General features: G+C 39.4%; 1 protein-coding gene across 1 annotated transcript in view; it reads right to left on the minus strand.

Annotated features, from left to right (window-relative positions):
• Positions 1-21,324, minus strand: part of helz (helicase with zinc finger) — a 51,180-nt gene that overhangs the window by 6,620 nt on the left and 23,236 nt on the right. Inside the window, exons 17-29 of the mRNA XM_069529831.1 lie at positions 20,377-20,478; positions 18,542-18,720; positions 12,625-12,743; positions 11,167-11,312; positions 10,399-10,546; positions 8,015-8,198; positions 6,843-7,071; positions 5,286-5,568; positions 2,919-2,964; positions 1,903-2,090; positions 1,324-1,528; positions 1,122-1,204; positions 482-995 (exon numbers count right to left, since the gene is read on the minus strand). Of these exons, the coding sequence (XP_069385932.1) occupies positions 482-995; positions 1,122-1,204; positions 1,324-1,528; positions 1,903-2,090; positions 2,919-2,964; positions 5,286-5,568; positions 6,843-7,071; positions 8,015-8,198; positions 10,399-10,546; positions 11,167-11,312; positions 12,625-12,743; positions 18,542-18,720; positions 20,377-20,478 (2,426 nt within the window). The remainder of the gene's footprint in view (positions 1-481; positions 996-1,121; positions 1,205-1,323; positions 1,529-1,902; positions 2,091-2,918; positions 2,965-5,285; positions 5,569-6,842; positions 7,072-8,014; positions 8,199-10,398; positions 10,547-11,166; positions 11,313-12,624; positions 12,744-18,541; positions 18,721-20,376; positions 20,479-21,324) is intronic.

Raw genomic sequence — 21,324 nt, forward strand, 5'->3', positions numbered from 1 at the left:
GTTATGGAACTTTAATCCAATCTGCGTCTGTTTCCACAGACCAAACACAGATTGATGCTATTTGAAAACATTTAAATGACAAAGCATCTGGACTAGCTTAATAAACCAGATCAGCCTGTCCATAATACACAATGTCTTTTACATTTCTTATGCACTACTTGTGCAATCAATAAAACAGTGAAGTACATCAAAGTATCTAGGAAAAATATTTCAACAGTGCAGACCTGCTACAGGACAGATGTAAATGTGAAAAATAAAATGATGGAGAATCTTCATGTAGGATATTATTCAGATGGAAACCGAAAATTGTATTTTTAAGTGACGAGCAAGTCCAAAGCAGTTAAACTGGTATAGCAACCAGTATACAATCTTTCAAATCTTTCTTTCTGTAACACTTTTGACAAAATAATAATTTATATTTAACAATTCAGAAAATCTATACTTAGCATTATAGTGCTATGGTTATAGTGTTAGCACTCACCCAGACCATCTCCCAAGCTCCCGTCTTGTCCATCCTCCCCAAAGCTATTGACCCTGTTATGCTGCGACAGGCCTGGGTGGTGGCCTCCAGGGTGGCCCATTGGAGTCCTAATTGAGCTACCCATCTCCTCCACCCCTCCAGACTCTGGGCCATCCATGGTGGGAGACTGGACAGCCCTGTGAGGTGGTATGGGGCCACTGAAGAAGGAAGCATTGTGGCTACCACCAGTGTAGGCAGGACTGAGCTGTTGCTGCTGCTGTTGACTCTGCTGTGCCATCCCTGGGTGCTGAGGTTGACTGACCCGAAAAGGAAGCCTGGAGACTGGATACTGTGGAGGGAAGGGTCTCCCACTGGCAGGATGGGGAGGGAAGGCTGGGTTGGGTGGTGCCAGGTGATAGTTGAGGGGTCTCTGGGCAGCCGAGGGGTCTTTTCGATGGAGTAGTGCATTGGGAAATCCAACTAACCCATCTGTCTGAGAGTCTAGACTTCGACTTTGGCCTGTGTCTAAATCTCCCTGCACCAAAAATATAAACAGCATTTAGCAAATACATTACTATTAAAATTAACGCTCAATCACAAAGCTCTTAAGAGTTTTTGAGCTCTGCTAATGTGGGTCTATATAAGAAGAGACATAACTTGCCTGTTTTTCCTTCATGTCAGCGGTTTTCCTCTCTGGTGTCAGCAGGCGGCTCTGTTCTGCCTTTGTACATGCTTCTAATTTACCTACAAGGAGGTCAAAATCAATTTTAAACCATTACATTGGTCTATCTGATGTCATTAAATTACATTTATGTGCTTTTGGTTTTTGGTTGCTTGATGTAGCAATTAGAATCAAGGCATACCATTTCTTATTGGGTCTGCCTGTAGCTCCTTGTCAGGGCTGGGCTGACCCATGCCTAGAGGAGAGGGGTGGGCCACTCCGCTGTAAGGAATGGGGGAGCCTCGATTCTGGGCCTGCAACAGGTTGAAGTTGTATGCCATGGCTGCAGGGTGGCTCATGATGCGAGGGTCCACAGCAAAGCGATTCTGGTAACCTGGCCAAGGCAACTAGTGAAAATAAGAACGCATAAGCAGTATTGATCAGTTAACCAATAGGGGGTAAACACTAGAAATGGGTGAAAATTTCCAATAGTCATTCAATCATGATGATATTATTAATCTTGCTGCACAGTAGAAGAAGAATGTGCTACTGCCAGGTGCTGGTAACATGCGTCAGGTGGTGCTGTGAGATTAGACGCAATTGTATAAAATGTTGAACTCCTTAACAAAAATAAATGAATATCTACTGTGAGGCTCAACTGGTTATAATATGAGTTAAGTATTGTGGTATTGATAAAGTTGCACATGGGCTCACACAGGCTCCATACACAGGCTTGTGTAATATATATATGTCAGAATGTTGCTTGAGGCTGAAAACTTACAGGCAGGGGCATGGACATGACCATGTTTCCACCATACACAGCTGGAACGTAGAGGATACTGGTGCCTGTATGTGGATCTATCCTCTGCACAGGACTGGGTGACTTGCCCATGGCAGCTGGTGTACCACCTAGAGGTGGTGTGAATGCCCGAATAGGGTTTCCCATCAGCACGGCTGGGTTGGGTTGAACTGCAATGAGAGAAGGTGGCACTTACACAAGGTGGCAAGGTTATATAAGGAAAATGCATATGGTTCTTAACCATAATGTTGTGACGCAGTAAAAGTAGGCAGATCACAAGCTGATAGCCTGGGAATGTTGACAATACTTTGTGACTCTAAAGGTTTTTCAGTTTAGTGCTGACAAGCTGCACTTGTAAGTGGCTACAAACAAACTGATATTATTCCCCTTGTGAACATCCTATTACATCCTTGCTGTTTGTTCAAGGCTGCCTCATATCAAGCTGTCAAAATGCTTGTTTTTACGTATGTCGTGAGACAGTAAAACAGAAACATTGAAAAAAGCTCTGCTGTAAAACTGGACAAAAAGGACAAAGGTGCAATAAGGATGGAATTCTTTGTACATGGTTATATATGTAAACATCATAATTGATAAACCTTTGTCAGTTGCACTGTATGCTGACTGTCATGTTAAGGCTTGTTGAACCTTACATCACAGAGGCATTAGACGACATGATGGAATGGATTTTCTGTAGCACACTTAAAAATCTAGGCTTTCAGCTGAAGCTCTGTCTGTACATCTGAACAGAGGCAGTCTGTTATCTGCTGCCTCTTTCCTCTGCCTTCATCACTGACATTCAGCCAAGTGAAGATGCCTTAAAATGAGCCAACTATAACTCATTAACTTAATTAATTGTTTTCATTGAGCATTTCTATGTTCCCACTTCTGTACATGTACAAAAATGTAATCAAGAGTATAAAATAACGATAAAGAGGAGGCATTTTTCACAATATGGTAGCCTTGAATGTATAGATAATCAACATAATGTTTACACTCACCATATGCTTCAGGTAGCAGGTGCTCTGTGTGGTTTGTATGTTTCCCCTGTAAGAAGAAAGAATCATTTATCGTGTGAAGTGTGGGACAAAAACACATCTGGCAACTGTAAAGGAAAACAGGAACTGGACATACAGCAGTTGCAGTATGATACTGACTATCCCACATTTGTCACAATAGCTATAGGAGCATATTAATATTAATATGTGATGCAAATGTCAGCTATGATAACAAATATGCAGGAATCTAGGTTTAAGATAGCCTGAGTATCCTGAAACCACAATTTGGACCCAGGTACCAAGATACTGAATGAAGTAAAATTTGCCAAGACCTAATTTCCTGTAAGCCTAACACATGGCACAGCTTATGTTTATTGTTCCATAAAATAATACTTGTGAAGTACTCAAGCTAGAGTTGAGGAGCAACCAATCAAAGTCACAGAGAGTAGACATTAAATATTTTGGTTAGCAATTTTACTATAATATATATTTATGTATATATACACCATTGGTATAAGCATCACATGGCAACCAAATACAAAAACTGCCTAATGTCTCCATAGAATATATTGATTGTATATCAAATTTGTCCAATGTATACTGTTGTTACATAGGTTTGGGATGTTGTAGCAGAAGCAGCTTTGTATGGCTACCGTTTTGGGGCATAATATTAACTGACCAAAGCTTGACACACTGGACTTAAATTTGGGACCTTTGTCTCAAGCTGTGGTTGTTTGAGCTAGAATTACATCAACTGAGGAGCCGTTAAATTTCCTCTGCAAAGTACAAGTTAGTGGACCCAAGGGAAGCTGTTTAAAATTTGTCAAATTTCTCAAACAGTGGGGATATGGTGAGGATGAAAGTGATTGCTCACTGGATCTTGGCTTGACTGAATACTGGCTGTCAAACAGGGGGCTTGGTTGTTTTAGTTGTTCTTGATGCCACCCCAAATACAAGTTTATAGGTTTCAACTTCAATATAATATTAAAGCAAGAAAATAAATGTGTTTGTTAGTTGGTTTTAAACCTTCTTTCCCTCAACAAAATGGCAGAATTATAGAGTAAAACTGCTAAAATGCTTCTTCATGAGACAGTGTCACAGTTGTGGGTGCTTGCACCAAAACAAACCTTCTCGATAGGAAGTCAACTGAAATGAAATCAGTGAAAATACTGCAAGCTTTGAGTTGAAGTATCTATAACTATGAAGTGTTTTCAGTTTTTTCTTCCCTCGGAAATAAACCTTGATTTTCTGTCACATCAAAATACGGATGATGATCAACAGAAAAGGTGCAACATCATTACAAAATTGACAGAGAAATGATGTTGTGCTGTAAAACATCAATAACTGGGCCTTATCATTTGGAATGATAAAATATTCAGAAAGCAAGGAATTTGTTTAATACTGGTTATGAGGAATATGGGAAAATTTTGATTAACAGAATGCAAATTCATCCACCAACACTACAGGTTTTTAAGTTTGCAAATGATTCTATTATTAAGTGACATTTGAATGGATAATTTTTTGCTGCACACATCATGTATTAACCAAAGATATAGATGCCAAGCATGGTCTGACCTAGAAATTAGGAACAGGCTGTAATTGCTGAGGGAAACAATATTCTGCACACTGCGTAGAGGTAGCATATTGGTCTGTGTGAGGTACATAGTAAGACTGAGGAGAGTGAGAGGAAGTCTCTGTGTGTGTGCCTGTCTCTAAAATCAGCTGTCGCTGCGGAGCTGCGGCTCATTAGGCCCAGTGGGTGATGGCAGCAGGTCGGCAGCTGTGGTGATTTCGTTAACCTTTACCACAGGGCAGGAGGGAGGACAGACACACAAAGACATTTCAACCCAAGCAAGACAATCAAGCAACACATCCTTCCAACAAACTGGCGATGCCAACTTTTTATCTGCGTTGTTCTTCTGGGGTTGAAATGAAGGACCATGAAGTCATTTCCTGTGATGAAAATTAAACTGATTTATTTTAATAGATATGTACTTTGTACCTGCATGTGCAATGCTTTTATCATCTGTTTCCTCCCTAAAGAGAAGCACCAATTTATTCCTGATAATTTGTTTGCCATTTCCAGCAACAAATAAGTGCTTACCCAACAGATTCTATTCACACAGAAAACCCCACAACATTAGAGCCTCTAAGAAAACATCCTTTACTCCATCCTGTCTTTTTCAAGTCATTTATCCTGACACATGCTGTCCTCCTTCTACCGCGTTAGAACACTCATTTATAATTTTAAGTATAAAGGATATAGCAGAAGAAAACTCAGTCATAAAAATCTGTTTTTGACGGAAATTGAAAATGCCCATTTAAAAAATAAGAGGAAGCAACAGTTTTCACTTCTTGATCAACACTCACCTTAGGTGGTGACTGCTGCTGCTGCTGCTGCTGCGGACCCTGCTTGATGGATGCGGGCTGTGCGTGCTGAGGATGCGGATGATGATGGGGGTGTAAGGCCTGCGAAGAGTGGTGCCCCTGCAGGGGTCTGAGGGCACGTGGGATGAACTCTGGGGCCAGTGGGTTGAGGACATAAGTCTTCTTGAGCTCCAGGGCCTCGAGTTGAGCCTTGATCTGCTCAAAGGTAATGCCGTGTAGGCTTGAGTTTTCGTGGCAGATGGAGATGAAGTGCTCCCAGAATTTTCTGGCAATGAAAAAAAGGGGAAACAACAGATGGAGAAGTTTTACTTCTGTTCTCCTTTATCGCTCCTTGTTTGCACTCATTGTTTTTAATGGATCATCTTGTTGATTTTGTCCTGCTGGCAGTATAACAAATTACTCTTTGTGGGGCTGAATATACTGTTAAAAACACTCTTTGCAAAAGTAGGTATAAAGATGAGAGAAGAGAGGGAATAGAAATAAATCAACAAAAATAAATAAAAAGGGAAATAAAATTAAAGCTAGGAGGTAGAACAGTGGCAAGTAAAGGATCAGGAATTCAAGAATGAAAACACAATTTGTTTTTTAAATGAGACAATGAATAAAATCATCAGAACAATCAAATAATTCTCAATTAAATCTTGACACTTGAAAATCACAAGCAAACTCATGTTTATGAATATTTTAAGTGTTACTTAGTATTATATATTCTAGTAGTCCTCATGTGGGAGTGGGCAGAGACTCACAATATTGTTGTACTAACATTTGTGCTTGCTAAAGCTATCATTTAAAATGGAAAATAATAGCAATTGCATGCCACTTTCTCTTAATTTAAAAACATGCAGTTACAATCCTGTCCATAGTAGTTGCTGTTTCACTTAGGGATAGGTTTAAGTACAAAGTGAAGCTTGTCCCATAACTAGTTCTTTTTGTAAAACCGAAAAGGCAGAAGCCTAACCCACCCTATCTTAAGCTACTCCATATTGACTGCATCTTAACACTTCCTGCAGCTATTTCACTGACCCAAGACCTTTTGCTTTCCTGGGAGGAGGTTTGACGCCTGGTGAACAATTCGTCTGTTCAGAACATATCAAATTAATTGCTTTGTCTCTCCTGGCTGACATTTGCACACAACCTCAACAGCCATGGACTTGGCATCTCCCAATGACTAGCGGAGACGAAACAGACGGTTGCCAGGGAGATGGGGTGAGCAGATTTAAATGGAGAAAAGCATCTGCAACCAATGGGGAACTACATGACTGCAACTAAAATGAACAGTTGTCAATGTATAACCTGAACAAAAGGGTCAGAACATCAATAACTGCCTAGATGCAAACCAACGTCATTAGATATTTAGTAATATGCAAAACAATAATGTGAGCAGAAATATAGGTCATTTGTGATGTTTTTGTTTCTCCTAGGCCGAGTGCTTAAATTAATCTAAATAAAATGACATCCCTTCATTATAAATACACTTTATGCATAGAAATCTGTTAGATCATAAAATTTCAGGCTTACATCAAAAGTGCTTCTATTTACCTGCAGCGCCCAACAGAGCACAGTGCTATGGGGTCTCCCACAACTGCAACCAGGGACTGGGCTCTGGTGATGGCCGTGTTGAGCAGCTTGTAATTGGAGAGAAAGCCATAGTCAAGGTCCTCAGTTGAGTCCTCGACCAACTGTTCTTTACGCTTGATGGCCGTCTGTTTGTGCTTGCAGGTGTGCCGCGTCCTCACAGTGCTGAGGAACAGCACCCGGAACTGTTTACCTGCATACAATGATAAATTAAGTTCTCTGAGAAGTGCTATACAAAGACAAACATGTTGTTACTAGAAGCAATAAACATTAAAGAAACATTAACTTTATATCTTTATAATTATTATTTCACTAGTTAAGAAACCCGATGAAGATTTAGAATAGTTCATGGTTTCAAGCACACAGTTCCCTTAACTAAGAAATAACCAACAAAATTGCAGTGACGAACATTATTTCTCCATCAAATTCCATCAAATCACTACAACTTAAAAGAAGAAAACAGCCTTGTAATAATTTAATCATCTCCTTCCAGAGGCTGGTGGATAAAATAAACAATATATTAAGTTGAAGCTAAGCGGAGTGTGTGTGTGTGAGTGTGTGTGTGTGTGTGTGTGTGTGTGTGTGTGTGTGTGTGTGTTTGTGTCCACATGTTTCATGTGTGATTAACAATGTGTTAATGAAAATGCAATAAGTTGAAGCTAAATTGGACTGAAGCAGAGGATAGATTGGAAGAACAAGCCCTGACTACTTATAGTGGGACTTGATGATGTGAAGGGCAATATGAACACTGATGACAGCAGTGGAAGAGAACGGAGCTCTCGCTGCAGACACAGTCTTCTTCTCACAGTGATGTGTGACAAAGGCTTCACAAAGAAATTATAATGAGACCTTTGGGAATTTAAAGTTTTTGAATTTGATTGTCTGCCACTAATGTGTTTTGATGCCTGACCACAGCCACTTTCTTTCAATTCCCATTTCCCATGCTACGAATAATTATGATAATCACCATCACCTTAACAAATAAAAAAATCTAAATTCTTAATCCATGGTTTATAAATTGTGCTTACAATAAAAAAAACTAAGCATTTAAATAAATAAATCAACATAACAAAATATCATTGCATGTTTAGTTTCTGTATTTAATGATTTTTTAAATGGTTTGTGCCATTTCTTACCTTGGACATTGAGCACTCTTTCCACGCTGACCTCGTGCATTCTCTTCTTTCGGAGCTCAGCACGAATGCGGAACACCTGGTCAGCATATGGTGACACCACTCCTATGCTCCCATCATCCAACTTCCCCCAGGCCACCGGCCACTTCTTGCGCAGCTCCTCGACTCGCTCCACGATCTCAAATACCTGAGGAGATGGAGAAACAACATGATGGAGAGAAGACACAGTGAGGCTCAAATGCAGGGTGCAGTCAAACCATGATCACTATAGGGCTGGGCGATATGGCCCAAAAGTATATTAAGATAAAAGACAACCGAGGCCGAGCAGATCAGAGGCCAACAATAACGCTTCAGCCCCAGTGGCCGTCAACAACGCCTACTTTGCAGAGAAAAACGGCAAAGCAGAAATCAAAATTCGTGTCAAAGTGGGGGAGATGAGGAAATGTAGAATTGCAGGATAGACTGTGTAAATGAAGCCTTTATTTCTTGCCCAGTTGTGCAATAAATAAACTTCGTTATATATAAAAGGATCGTGGACTTGAAGGTTTTTTATGATTGAAGGCTGAGGTGGCAGGAAATGATGTGGGCCTGAGAAAACATGTTCAACTGGCTTTTTAAGTTGACTAACTGAGACTTTAAAGGATATTTCAGATATTCAACTTTAAATAATCACTTGATGTAGATACAACACACCAAATCCAAAATCTCAAGTTTTCAATTTTGAGAGTTAATCTGACAAATTTTGAACATTATGAGCTTCAATTTAAAATGTTTTTTGTCAAATCCACTGTGTTTTGTAACTGTACAAATACTAGAATAATCCATCAGCCTTATTAAGTCCTTGATGTATCACAACCGTAATGAGCAAGTAGAAACCATCACTTAATGTTAACATGCTTCCATAGGTGAACTTGAAATGGGTCTGATATTAGTTCTTCAAAGTCTCACTATTAACAAAGACATTAGTATTAAAGCATTTTCATTCCTTATTGTTTTTACCATGAACTGCCATTTACTGCTGGAAGCTTTGAACTGTCATTGTAATGTTTTGAAATATTGTCTTCCATTGAAGCTAAACCCATCAAAGACACTTTCACAAGATAAACAAAACAGACACGCTTTTGTCAATACATTTTAATTCCGAAAGAGTATGATATTGTTGTTAACGGTTTGACATGTATGCCGCATCAGAGAGACGGGTGGTAATTCGTTTAGCACTGCTGACAGTTTGGGAACAAAATCAAGAAGCATCCATGTTTTAATTGGTTAAAACATGACAGGAGAAGGGCAGGTGGTCAGACACAGCAAATGACCAAAACAAAGTTAGTCTGCAGAGAGGCCAATCAAAGGCTGGGACTGTCAGTGAATCATGCATCACGACTGTCAAAGCTCTTGGTTGGCTCCTAATGAAGTTAATGGGTTTCAACTTCAATTAGGATTTAAAGATAGCAGGCTATCCTGTCTATCGTGATGAAATGAAATAAAGAGTGCTAATAACTCATAATCATTCTGCTTTTGTCTTCAGTCAATCAAGCACAACTGAAAAACCTGAAAGAAATTCAATTTCACTTTAATCAAGCCCTGAATTATTAATATCAAACTAATGTACAGCATAAAGACTTTGCATAATTAGAAAGTTATATTGCTTTTAGAAATACATTTGATTCTTCACTCAGATTTTACTCAAATGCATCCATTTTTAAAGATCACCAGTGAGCAATCATCAATTTTGGGAACATTGGTACACCTGCTTATTTGTGCAATTCTCTCATCAGCCAACCAAGTTGCAGAAGTGTAGATACAGGTCACATTTTCTCAGAATGTGGAAAAACATGTCTCGTGGCTGGAGGTGGCTGATGGGATGATATGAATATTTTTGAAACTGCCGAGGTCCTGGGGTTTTCACAAACAACAGTTTTAACTCAGCATGTTGCAGAGAAAGATGTCCAGACTGGTTGGAGCAAACATAAATGCTAAGATAACTCAGATAACCATGGTGAGCAGAAAGGTAACTAAGACCATTGAACCTTGAAGTGGGTGGGCTATGACAGCAAAAGACCACACCTTGTTTCACCCTTCCTAGCCAAGAACAAAAATCTGAAATACGTCTGATCAATCTTTATCAATTTTTAATGAGGCACCCCAGCCTGGTATCACCAGATGAATTTGCGAATGGTTTTATGACATTTTCACAAGTTATATACAAGGACCATAAGGTGTGAAAATTCAGAACAACAAAATGTATTACTTTTATTCTATAATCATCAAACTAATTTCCACAACTATCTCAGACTTCACTGACAGGCTACCTGTGTGTATGAGTATGAGTGGTAGAAATCACATTCTGCTTGGTCTGTGTAAGTTTAGAATATTCTTCTAACCCATACCTCAGCATTGTTGTAGTAGGCAGTGCTGTTCTTCTCCTGGACATCTTCTCCTCTGGCTGTGAAGAAGGTCAGAGGGTAGAAGTCCTTATGGGAGGGCTGCTTTCCACTTGCCATTAACTTCCCATCATAGAATAACTCTGACGTGTAGCTAGAGGAAGAGGTAAGAGACAGGGACAATAAATATGAAAAATGTGGCTTTGAAAATAAAGAGGAAAACCAAATAGGTCTGACATGTCCTGTACATCATTTTACACACATTTCCCTGTAATTGAAATGACCTGTGGGTTTTAAGGAACACAAGCAATGTACTATAAAGGCAAAGGTATTTTTAACCTCGCAACAAAGAGTATAGAAACAAAACGTGAACCACCAGTAATCCCGTTAACTCAATTTGCTGCTTTAAGTATGCTTGTATTTTATTTTTTAAATTGTCTACATTTGTTGTAGCACAATGGGACCCAGCAGTAAAATGTGTTAACCAGTCAAATACATTATGCAGCTTGTGGTATTAAGCTGAAATATTGTTAACCTCAAAGAATAGAGATGGTGGAGAGTCCTTCATCGTTCATATTTCATCTTCTCATCAATGTGTTTAGCAACACACTCACATCAACACAGCCCCTTGTTTTGTCAAAGAACTATTGCCTGCATTAACAGACTGCTACTGCCCCCCTCATCCCCCCCTTCCTCCCACCACATCTTTTCTCGAGTATCTCATCAATTTCAGCCCCATTTCAACACAAGGCAGTGTTGGGGGCTCACACCTACTTGATGATAGCTTCGTGGGAGCGGTAGTTCTCGCACAAGAGGATGCGACAGGGAAATTCCCGGGGGTAGTGCTCATACAGTCGGTCCAGCAGTGACACGTGCAAGTTACGCTCCCGCGCAAACTCGCTGTACACAAATGGACTGAGCTGTATATCAAGGACAGAGAATGGAGGGAGAGAAAAAAGTAGAGAGGGAGAAATAGATAGAAAGCAATGTTAGTTTCAAACCATTTCACAGGTACTTGACCATTTTGACCACCTTGGCTTGGGATCACCTGGAAAACATTGCAAGGGAGAGGGACACTGCACTACTTTGCTTGACTAGCTGCCACTGCAACCCAACCCTGAAGAGGCAGCTGAGAATGAATAAATTAATGAATGGATGAATGGATAGATGGTTGGATGGATGAACAGACTGACTGATGGATTTAACAGTGGTTCCATTCAAAATTAATTTTTGTTTGGAATAAATATGCACTACGCTGTCCCCAATAATCTGCCAAAGCAGAGCAGCACTTGAAGGTTTGACACCAAACCATGTTAGCATTATATTCCTCTTATCTTGGACATCATGTAAACAATTCAAGCACAAATCAAATTATCTAAAATGTTCAAACACCTTTATTGCTCTCTTCGCAGTGGTGAGCTTGATTTGTGACTATTCAAAGGAGGTTATACATTTTTTAAATCACACACATCGAACCAAACCTGCAAATTAATTTACCTTTTCCCCTTTGACCACTGCCATGTACAAAACAGCAATTTATCAGGAGCCTGAATCTAAATTCAAACAGGCAAGTGAGAGGCTCAGCTAACGTAATGAGGAGCTGCAGTCAATAATAGAACAATCAATAGAGGCTATGGTCTTCATTGATAATTCGGCATCTGCTTGACTCTAGAATGGATGAGTAACTGTTGTCATGGGAGCAAAAGGGAGATGAAGAAATGTAAAGGGACACATCCTTCAATTGAGGAAAGATTGAGAAAATGTATGGAAACAGAGAGATGGATACACAGGTGAATCTGTTTTTCTCTGCTCCATGAAAGAGAGTATAAATTGAAGCAATTACTGCATGGTTGACTCTTGCCTCATCTTCATCCACTGCTTACTGGTAATCCTCAGCACTTTTAATTCCTCGTGTTGGCTCCGAAAGCTTGACTGACGCGAGTTTATGTTTGTGTTATCTTTGGCTGAGGTGGTCTCTAGAACCACAGTGCCACAGTGGCTGCTGTCTGTTCTTTTGTATTTGAAGCAGGAGTGAAGTCTAATCCACAACAAAGCTCAAATGTTGCCAATTTTTGCTGCTCTGTTGCATACCACTTCTATGTTTTCATTATGGTTTTATTTAGGAATACAAATAGAAGTCTTCAAACATCTGAGAAATTAAACCAAGAAATGATAATGTGCATTTTCATCATGAGGTGATTTGCAGGCTAACTGTTGAGTTTTTGTATTTACCTGCATATGGTCTCCAGCCAACACAATGCGGGTGGTCTTGCTAGCTAGAGCAAAAGGCATGATGGTTTCACACTCCATGGCCTGGGCAGCTTCATCCAGTAGGACATGAGTGAACAACCCTGCAAAAATGGCACACCAACATCAGTTTACAACAATATTACTTGAATATATACTCATATATATTATATTAACAACAAATACTGCAGTAACAACCTCAGAAATCCTTCTACAAGATACTGCTTAGATGTTACTTGTGCCATTATTATTTAGTAAAATAGTACTTTCAAATTCATACATAAAACAAAAAAATATAAACAAATCCCTGTGATATACTTGAATCAGATGATTCAAAGCAATAACCAGACCAGAGTAAGGTGAACATTTTTATTACTGTTACATTTGCAGCAATTGCAATCATTTTGTTCAGCTGGAACATTAAAACCCTGTGACTGTCACTTATGTTCTGTGCTTTGGCACATTTTCCAATCTCTGTTTTAACCAGCAAACCAAAGGTAGGGTAGGTTTGAGGACGTTTTGAAAGGATGGAACAGTAGGCTAACCCTGATTTAAAAAGCTCAAACGGTGCTCGACAGTGTGAGGGGAGGGGATGAAACAGCATTGTAAATGAGTGCTGGAGCAGGGAGCAGAGGAGAGAAAGACTGAATAACAACCAGAAAACAGCCTCTGAAAAGTGAACGCCATTTCCACAGGAACATTTATGCAGATATGAAATGTGACGGTCGGAAATAACTAAATAAACTCTGTGATTGTCAAAAAGCAAACCAACATTGAAAACATAGGCTGGTAAAAAAATTAAAGAGGTAGAACAATTTGATTTAAGGCAAAATTCTATTCTATCAAATATATTGATTTTTGCCCTGAACTATAAAAGCCTCAATCCAGTGTAATCTCTGAACCATGTGCACACTATTAAAGCACAGGCCTGTACCTACACTTGGGGTGTATTGCCCCGTTAGGTGTGTGATTTCAGAATGTAAACAACTGTGTTTATCTATTAGAAATTATGAAGTGAGAAATGCTTTGTGATTTGTGTACATGCGCAGACAGGGGAAAACGTCTCCGGGAAATCTTTAGACTAAATACAATTACAGTCGATCCTTCTCAATTATGTGATGATCTCTTCTAAACTAGCAGGTTGTTAGATAGTCAGGACTGCTCTCGATGACACAGAGGTCACTTATAGCAATGATGCAGAGTAATATGCATGCAATTACACGCATGAGTAAAATCTCAATAATAGGCATAAACTTCAAATCATGCACTTGAGTAATCTCTCAACATTGTATATAAATGAATAAGCAGCACAGTGTTTCACTGTGTTGCTGACAGAGCATCATTTCAGACAGTGCTATTAAAGCAATGCTCTGAGCTCTTTATTTCCCTGTCTTGCTCAACAATGCAGCCAAGGGGACATCATGTAAATGTGCTTATCCTTGTATCACATTGTTAATTATTGAGGCCAGGAAATTTTGTTGACCTCTCCAATAAATTGTGATCAACAGGAGCCCTGCTGCATCCTGCCTCCTTGCTCTTTTACTTCGATCCACATGAACACATAACACTGCAAATGATGTACATGGGTCATTACAAATGGGAATGTTTCCCCAGGCAGGGAAGTGGAGATTAGGAGTGAGGCGGACGTGGTCTTTATGAGCACCCAGCAGACAAACAGTAAAGGAAGGAAAATGGAGCTTAATGTTTCACCTGGGACACAGCTGCCCTGGGGAATCTGTCTCTAAACAAGAGATCCAAATTACATTTCTGTGGCTACTATCTGTCACTGGACTAATAATCGTGTTTGAATTTGGACAAAACAAGGGAAAGAGTGTCAGGGGATAATAAGCAGAGGTAAAGGTGATTTGGTAGAGAGATGACTGTTGACAATAAATGGCAACCCTTTCACCTCACACACCCTGTCTCTCACATTTTCCCCGCAGTCTCTTTTTACCCTTTTCACACTAAAAAATCTGTGATGTGTGAGAGTAAGAGGATCGATGACTTGGTTTGGAGGCTTTGTCAAACATATTTCCTATCCTTGACAGTAACATAATTTCTTACATTTTTCTTGGATGTCTGCATTCTGCCATAAATGTGAAGCCATAAGGAATCAACTTAATTTTCAAAAACAACGTTCTCTTCTGATGACAGTAAAAGGTGGCCCATGAGAGATTTTGATCCGGTCCATGAGGCAATTCATTAATACAAAGAAAGCAACCTAAAGATTTTTTCTCTGACATAAGATGATAACAAAACAGTAGATAAACATTTCCTTGAGGGTGGTCCCTTCTGGCTGTATGCTTATCTGGGTCACATTAAGCATGAGCACAACAAGCATAGAGGCTCTTACATGTCATTGTTGACATACATCTTATTGACTGTCAAGCAAAGAGAAGTAAAAGTAGAATGCCGTTTGAAATGGACAAATTATTATTTTTTAGAAAAGAACAAACAAGAGAGTCAGTGTTTGCTGGAAAATGGTTATGGTAATGAAAAAATCTCCAGCATCAATACAGCAAGTTTGGTAAAGAAGAGGAATAGCTTTTATCTGACAAATGCAACTGAAAGATGGTAACACTGCATTTTCCTACTCGGTACGAATAGAGCCTGCTGTATGATATTTGAATGTTTTAGTGAGCCTGAATTTGGTAAACGGACATGTTTAGCAAAGGAACTGAACATTTGTTAAGCAGTTTAATATAAAAATATCTGATTTTAACCCAATAACCTACAACATAAAATCATTGAGCAACAATGAGCTCAAAGCTAAGTATTAACCTCCTCTTTCTGCTAACTCTCCCTAGGACTTTTCTGAGGAGACATTCCCTGATGCTTCTGTTTTGGGACAACATTGTGCTGTGTGCAGTTTTCTAAATCTAGCATGAGCCTCATGGACCCAAACCTGGATCACCAGCAGCCAGGAACATCATCACTACCATCTGACATGAGACGCCTCACCACAGAGAAGCATTACCAGCCGTAGCATTAGAGGCGTTAGTGTGATGTGTGTTCAATAATTTAGTATCGCCCTCAAAGGATGTTAAATTGAAATGGGTCTTGATAGGAAAAAAGTCCCTGACCCCCGAACAACAGTATGAGCCAAAGTCTTTCTCATCAGGCTGCAAGGTCCAGTAGCCTCCAAACAGATCAATATTCACCTGAACCCCTGGTGCATGTCTACTGCACTACTACTCTACAGGGAAAATACAGCATCATCTCTAAAAATGTCTCAGCTGTAGCTTCACATTGCTTATTTTACAGCATTTTGTTTCAAGAGAAGTTTATTTCACAAATTAAATTTCCTTGTGCTTATTACTGGCCTGTGACCAGTGTCCAGTAGAGTGCAGCAGGGAAGGGATTTTTCCATTGGCTTTGGATTAATACAGAAAATAAACTGTGCCAAACAAGTTTGTGATGATTACTGATACTTGTCCAGAAATCTAATCTCAGCACATGAACAGCACTTTTCTATTTTTTGTAATTACAATCACGAAAGGTTAACTTATGATATATGTTATAAATTAAATACACTGTTGTCATATGACTTCACAACCACCACAGCTTCCAACTTTTAATTTCATTTGGCTCATTTACCTCTTGTGAAAACACTTTCCTTTAGTGAACATAAAGGCAACAGGGTGGTAAGGAAAAAAAGTGAGTAAATAGTTTTTTCGTGATGACGTTTAATGTCCTCGACAAGCTGAGTAGCCTTATTTAACTTCAACAAAACACCTAATATTTTAAAATACAGAATACAGAATGTACTGTACTGTTTTTTGCACTTTAACAGCAGAAAACGTCTTCCAAACATGAAAAAGAACCTGTGGTAACGTTCAGTTGTCATAAAAACTCAAACGGTGTTTAGTTTGTCCAGTCTGGACTATATAAACAAAAACATGGCGGTCTCCGTAGAGAGGGTCCCCTCGATGTAAATATACAGTATTTACATATAAAGGGTCTTTTCTGGGGTAAAGAAAACTATAATTGATACAATTTAGATGAAATGAACTAGTGAAAACATGATGAGGATTATTCTACATTAAATTTCTGCCAATAGTTCCCTTTCACCTAAATCTTACACACTGGACCTTTGAGTCCAATTTATACTTCTGCACTGAACCATACTTGGAGGTGAAATTGCAGAACTTTCACACAAAATGCTCACAATGATGTGAGCTACTTGCATGGACGGCACCAGAGGCTCAACGTTGATCCTAAGCAGAAGTACAAACCAGGCTTTTGGGCAGAAACTTACATCAGCATGGGGCTTTAGATAAGAAAATGAACTGGGAATTGAATCTGAGAGATAAGATTCGCTGAGAAGGGACCCTGCTGTTCACAGCAGGTCACTATGCTCACTTAGGTGAGCAGACAATAAAAAAATCATTGGTCCTGCACATGACAAGGAGATTAGCTTATTTGCAAAACATTTAGAGGAACAAAACCAGGCATGTAAATTTTCCAAAAGCCAGGTCACATATGTAGGTCATGAAGAAGATGAAAAAACAGACATAAAATAGAAAGCACCTTAACCATCTTTTTTGGTAGACCTCTTATTGAGGTGGCAGATTTGTTATTCGTTCTTAGCAGACTTGCCAACTCCCAGTTGCCTCTTTTCCTGGCGATTTTCATCAGTGCTGAACACCAGGAGAACACTACAGATGAAACGTTGGGAGGAGGGCTAATGGTGTAAAGTACATTGGAAGCAGATGGCGTTCCCAAGCAACACACAAAGCCCCCTCTGCTGACACATTAGAGACGGTTATTAGCATACACTGACAAATTGTTTTTTTTTGTGTGTCTTTATCAAACTTAAATGTGTTTGATTCCACTCTAAATGGTGAGCCCCTGCCAACTTTGAGTATCAGAGTCACTAGAGATGACAGAACAGGAAACTGAATGCACAGAGCCAAGTCTGCATATACTTATGAGCTTTAATATTTTGTACCATGTATAAAAAATACAAAGTTACATCCCTAAAGTTAATACTGTCTGACTAGAAGTTGCAGCCTTATGTTTTGTGTCAATGCAATTCTATGTCAATATTTGAGCCTGTGGTTTCTACTGCAATTGTACAGTATTAGCATTTCTAGTATTTCCTCCACCTTGTTTACATATGTCAGTGACTGTAGAGATGAATCAACTCATCTAACACAGAAAAAACTAGAATGGCACTCAGAGCACATCAGCCCAACAGTGCCATTTAATTCAATATATAGCTAAGCCAACAAAACAATGCAGATCATGAAATCATGATCTCCATTGCAGAAGACTGATAGGTTGCTATAAAGATAAACAAAATTAAAGTCCAGCTCCTAATAAAAACATTAAAATCTGCTAGATTCGGATATTTTTAAATATCAGTCCCCAAAATATGATTCATCCATTATTCACAAGGAAAAAAAAACAAAAGCCCTGTCTTGCAATGTTAAAGAAGGTGGAAAACTATTCCTTGATCCACCTCTTTGTCTTGATTCATGCCAACACTAGTTTTTGTGTATTCCTGCTTAAAAAAACAACAACCAACCAACTAACAAGCACATTCCTCCACAAAGGCCCAAGCTGCTTCAGCCACACAAATTTTACATGGACGTAGATATCAGTCCCCCAAAATGTGAGATTTTTCCCATCAGGATCCATTTTTTTTCCAAGGCTAATCATTTGTCATAATCCCTTTATTGATTTTAGATAATTTAGATGACTATCAATACCATTTGCAGAACCATCTACTGTAAGATCTGCACAAGTAAACCTGCCATACCAAAATAATTCTAAGGCACTCCATGAGTCCTCAAGTTCTAAGTTGACAAAAGGACATGAAAGCTGTTGAAGACACCAAGTCACCAAGAAGCCTCACTATCCTAGAGACTACTAACTGCTATTTCCTCATATGACTCACCAGGCTCCAAGTCAAGCTGGCAGAGGTACTGGGAGGTGCTGAGGGTGACCACCACCACACGGTGCCTGAGGATGTCCTCCTTTGTGGGCATCTGGAAATTGACCCCTGTGTTGGAGATGAGACAGTACTGCTGGACCACTGGGTGGACAGTCTTCACCCAGCGGTTCCTGAAGTATACCCTGGAGACGAGGAGAAGAAAGGAAAAAGATGAGCAGAGATAAACCTAGGTAGACTTTGGTAGTCAGGCAGTCTTCCTTAAATATTTTTTTTCATCACAATTATAGTACTGGTCTTCATTTATAGTCTTGTTAAATTCATTTGATCCATAAGTTTATTCAAAAGCGGCTTGAAAATAATTTAAAATTTTTTACAGGACATATTCTACTTTCTTCGAGGAATAAATATGAAAAGTGGCACATGATATTCTGTGATTACCCCAGGCCTGGAGAATACTGACTGTCAGACAGCCAGGAAGTAAAGACCTAACAGATTATCTCCTTAGGATGTTGGTCAGTCCAGTTCCACAGCTGACCCCGAAATATTCATACTGGCTTTTTATCCTTGAGTGAGTCCACTCATCCTAGCAGGGACAAGGGGAGCTGAGAGAGGAGTTTGCTGCAGTGATTACGGAGGACTTCACTGGAACCCATTGAAATCAGCCTGCCCACTCATGTGAAAAAAGCCATTTGATTGCCCATATGGTCCCTAGGCTTGTGTGTGTAGACACACACACACAAACACAAAGCTGTCATGTTAGGTCCTGGCCGATCAGGCAGACGCTACTTTCCTGTACTTTATGACCTCTGGGGTCACTTGAAATGTGACTGGAATAAACTTCTGCAGCGTACGTGAGGTGTGTGTATCTGTGTGTGTGTGTGTGTGTGTGTGTCTGTATTGCCTTAAAGCAGAGGAGTTACTGAAGATACATTTCCAAATCCAGCCTGATGTCTGCAGTCTAGACATTGAACAATCTCTGTATATTATAGATGAAACATTCTTGCTGCAGGCTTTTCAATAATACTGATGTATCATATATACATCACTATTATTGAAAAGCGAGTCTCTCAAATTCTCTCTGGCAACGTGGACTATAGCAAACTGACCACAACCACGAAACACAAAACACCTATTTAACTTTCTGCAATATTGAGGAATCATTATGAAACTATTTGTCCTCAAAATTGGATTCAGGGGACAATGAGGAATATACACTGTTTCAGTTCGGTGAATAGGATTACACAGTCAGAGCTCAAATCAAGTGATTATTGGCTTTGTTTGTAGTACATCAAAAAAGCTTAACTGCTCGGACTTCCCAAACAAATGAATCACCACTTGTGGCTGCGGAGGTCAATGTTTCCCAGCAAAAGTTCCACAGTGTTGCTTTATTCCATACTTGATTCAAATTCAATTATTGAAGGCAAAACCTAACCTTCAGCAGACAAACCATCATGTGTATGTGTTCAAATCCAAATCCTTTGTGTGCTTTGGGGGACTGTAGTCCTAAAAACTGAGAAGTGACTTTTAATTAAAAGTCATAAATCAGAGAATATTCAGATTAAGTTGACACCAGTTTGGAAGCTTTCAACTGCAAAATGAAATAAGTAAGTTATTGTAATTTTTAATCAGACAAGTGACTTTTGTTCCAGGACAAGCGGAAGGAAAATAAACTTGTCCTGTACTACAAACGGTTAATGTCAGGCCCTGGGGTCTAAGTGGCTCCTTCAGGGCACTACTCCAGATTTTAACTCAACACAGACCATGCACGTACAAAGAGCATACGAAGCATGTTTCTGCCCTTAGCCATCAAGTCTTCTTTTGACAAGTGAATTCCTTACCTGAGAGGTCTGGCATGTGGATTGCCTGCTTCAACGTAAGGATGAAGGTAGTCCTTAATGTAAAGGTCAGCCGCGCTGTTGGAGTGGGTGCAGATCAAGACCCTGTAAAGGCCAGAGACAAAGAATGTCAGACATGAACCATAACAGGCAGTTCCCAGTGAGAACTTAAGTATGTTTTTTCTGGAGTAAACAAAAATGAAAATGATTGTGTCGTATTTCTAACTTATAAATCAGCTTATATGAAACCTCAAGTCGGCCGCAGGGATTTATTTTATTGTGAAAGCCTATGACACCATCTTTGACCACTTCACCTCAATCAAACAACTGTCACTACTGACACCGAACTAGCTAGAGCATCAAAATGGATCGAGACAAAAATAGCCGGTACATACATTCTCAGTGACCTTGTTGCTTGTAAAAATTGCCAATAGTATAAGCTTTTGATAGGAACGTCATTGCTGATTTTGACAGCTGCAGGAGCACAGATGCTCTGATGATTATTTTCCAAGAACACTACTCAACCACCCAAACAGGAGGCAGAGGAGATTATAATCAATTTGATGTGAGTGATTGTGAATATGGAATGTATGTTTAATCACGGGTGACAGGTCATAGGTTAACAGGTCCAGGTTAGTCCAGGTTAGTCCTGATTAAACTTGGAGATAATACAGACTAATCTAAAATAATGTGCTGGTTCTTTTTAATTTTTTGCAACTGAAATACAATAGTTTCTTCTAACATCAATGCATTCTTCATGGATTTGCTTTTTTGATCAACAATTACTGCATATTAAAAGAGGTTTAGGGAAAAGGCCTATTATCCCCAAACCTTAAATATTAAGAAGAACAGAATTATTGGACACAATGCTCATTTACAGTGACAGTGTTTACAATGTTGTAGAGAAACAGCAGCTTTGTTCACTTATTAAAATTGAAAACTGACAAAACT

The sequence above is a fragment of the Paralichthys olivaceus genome, chromosome 8 (assembly GCF_024713975.1).
Source record: "Paralichthys olivaceus isolate ysfri-2021 chromosome 8, ASM2471397v2, whole genome shotgun sequence".
NCBI lineage: Eukaryota > Metazoa > Chordata > Actinopteri > Pleuronectiformes > Paralichthyidae > Paralichthys > Paralichthys olivaceus.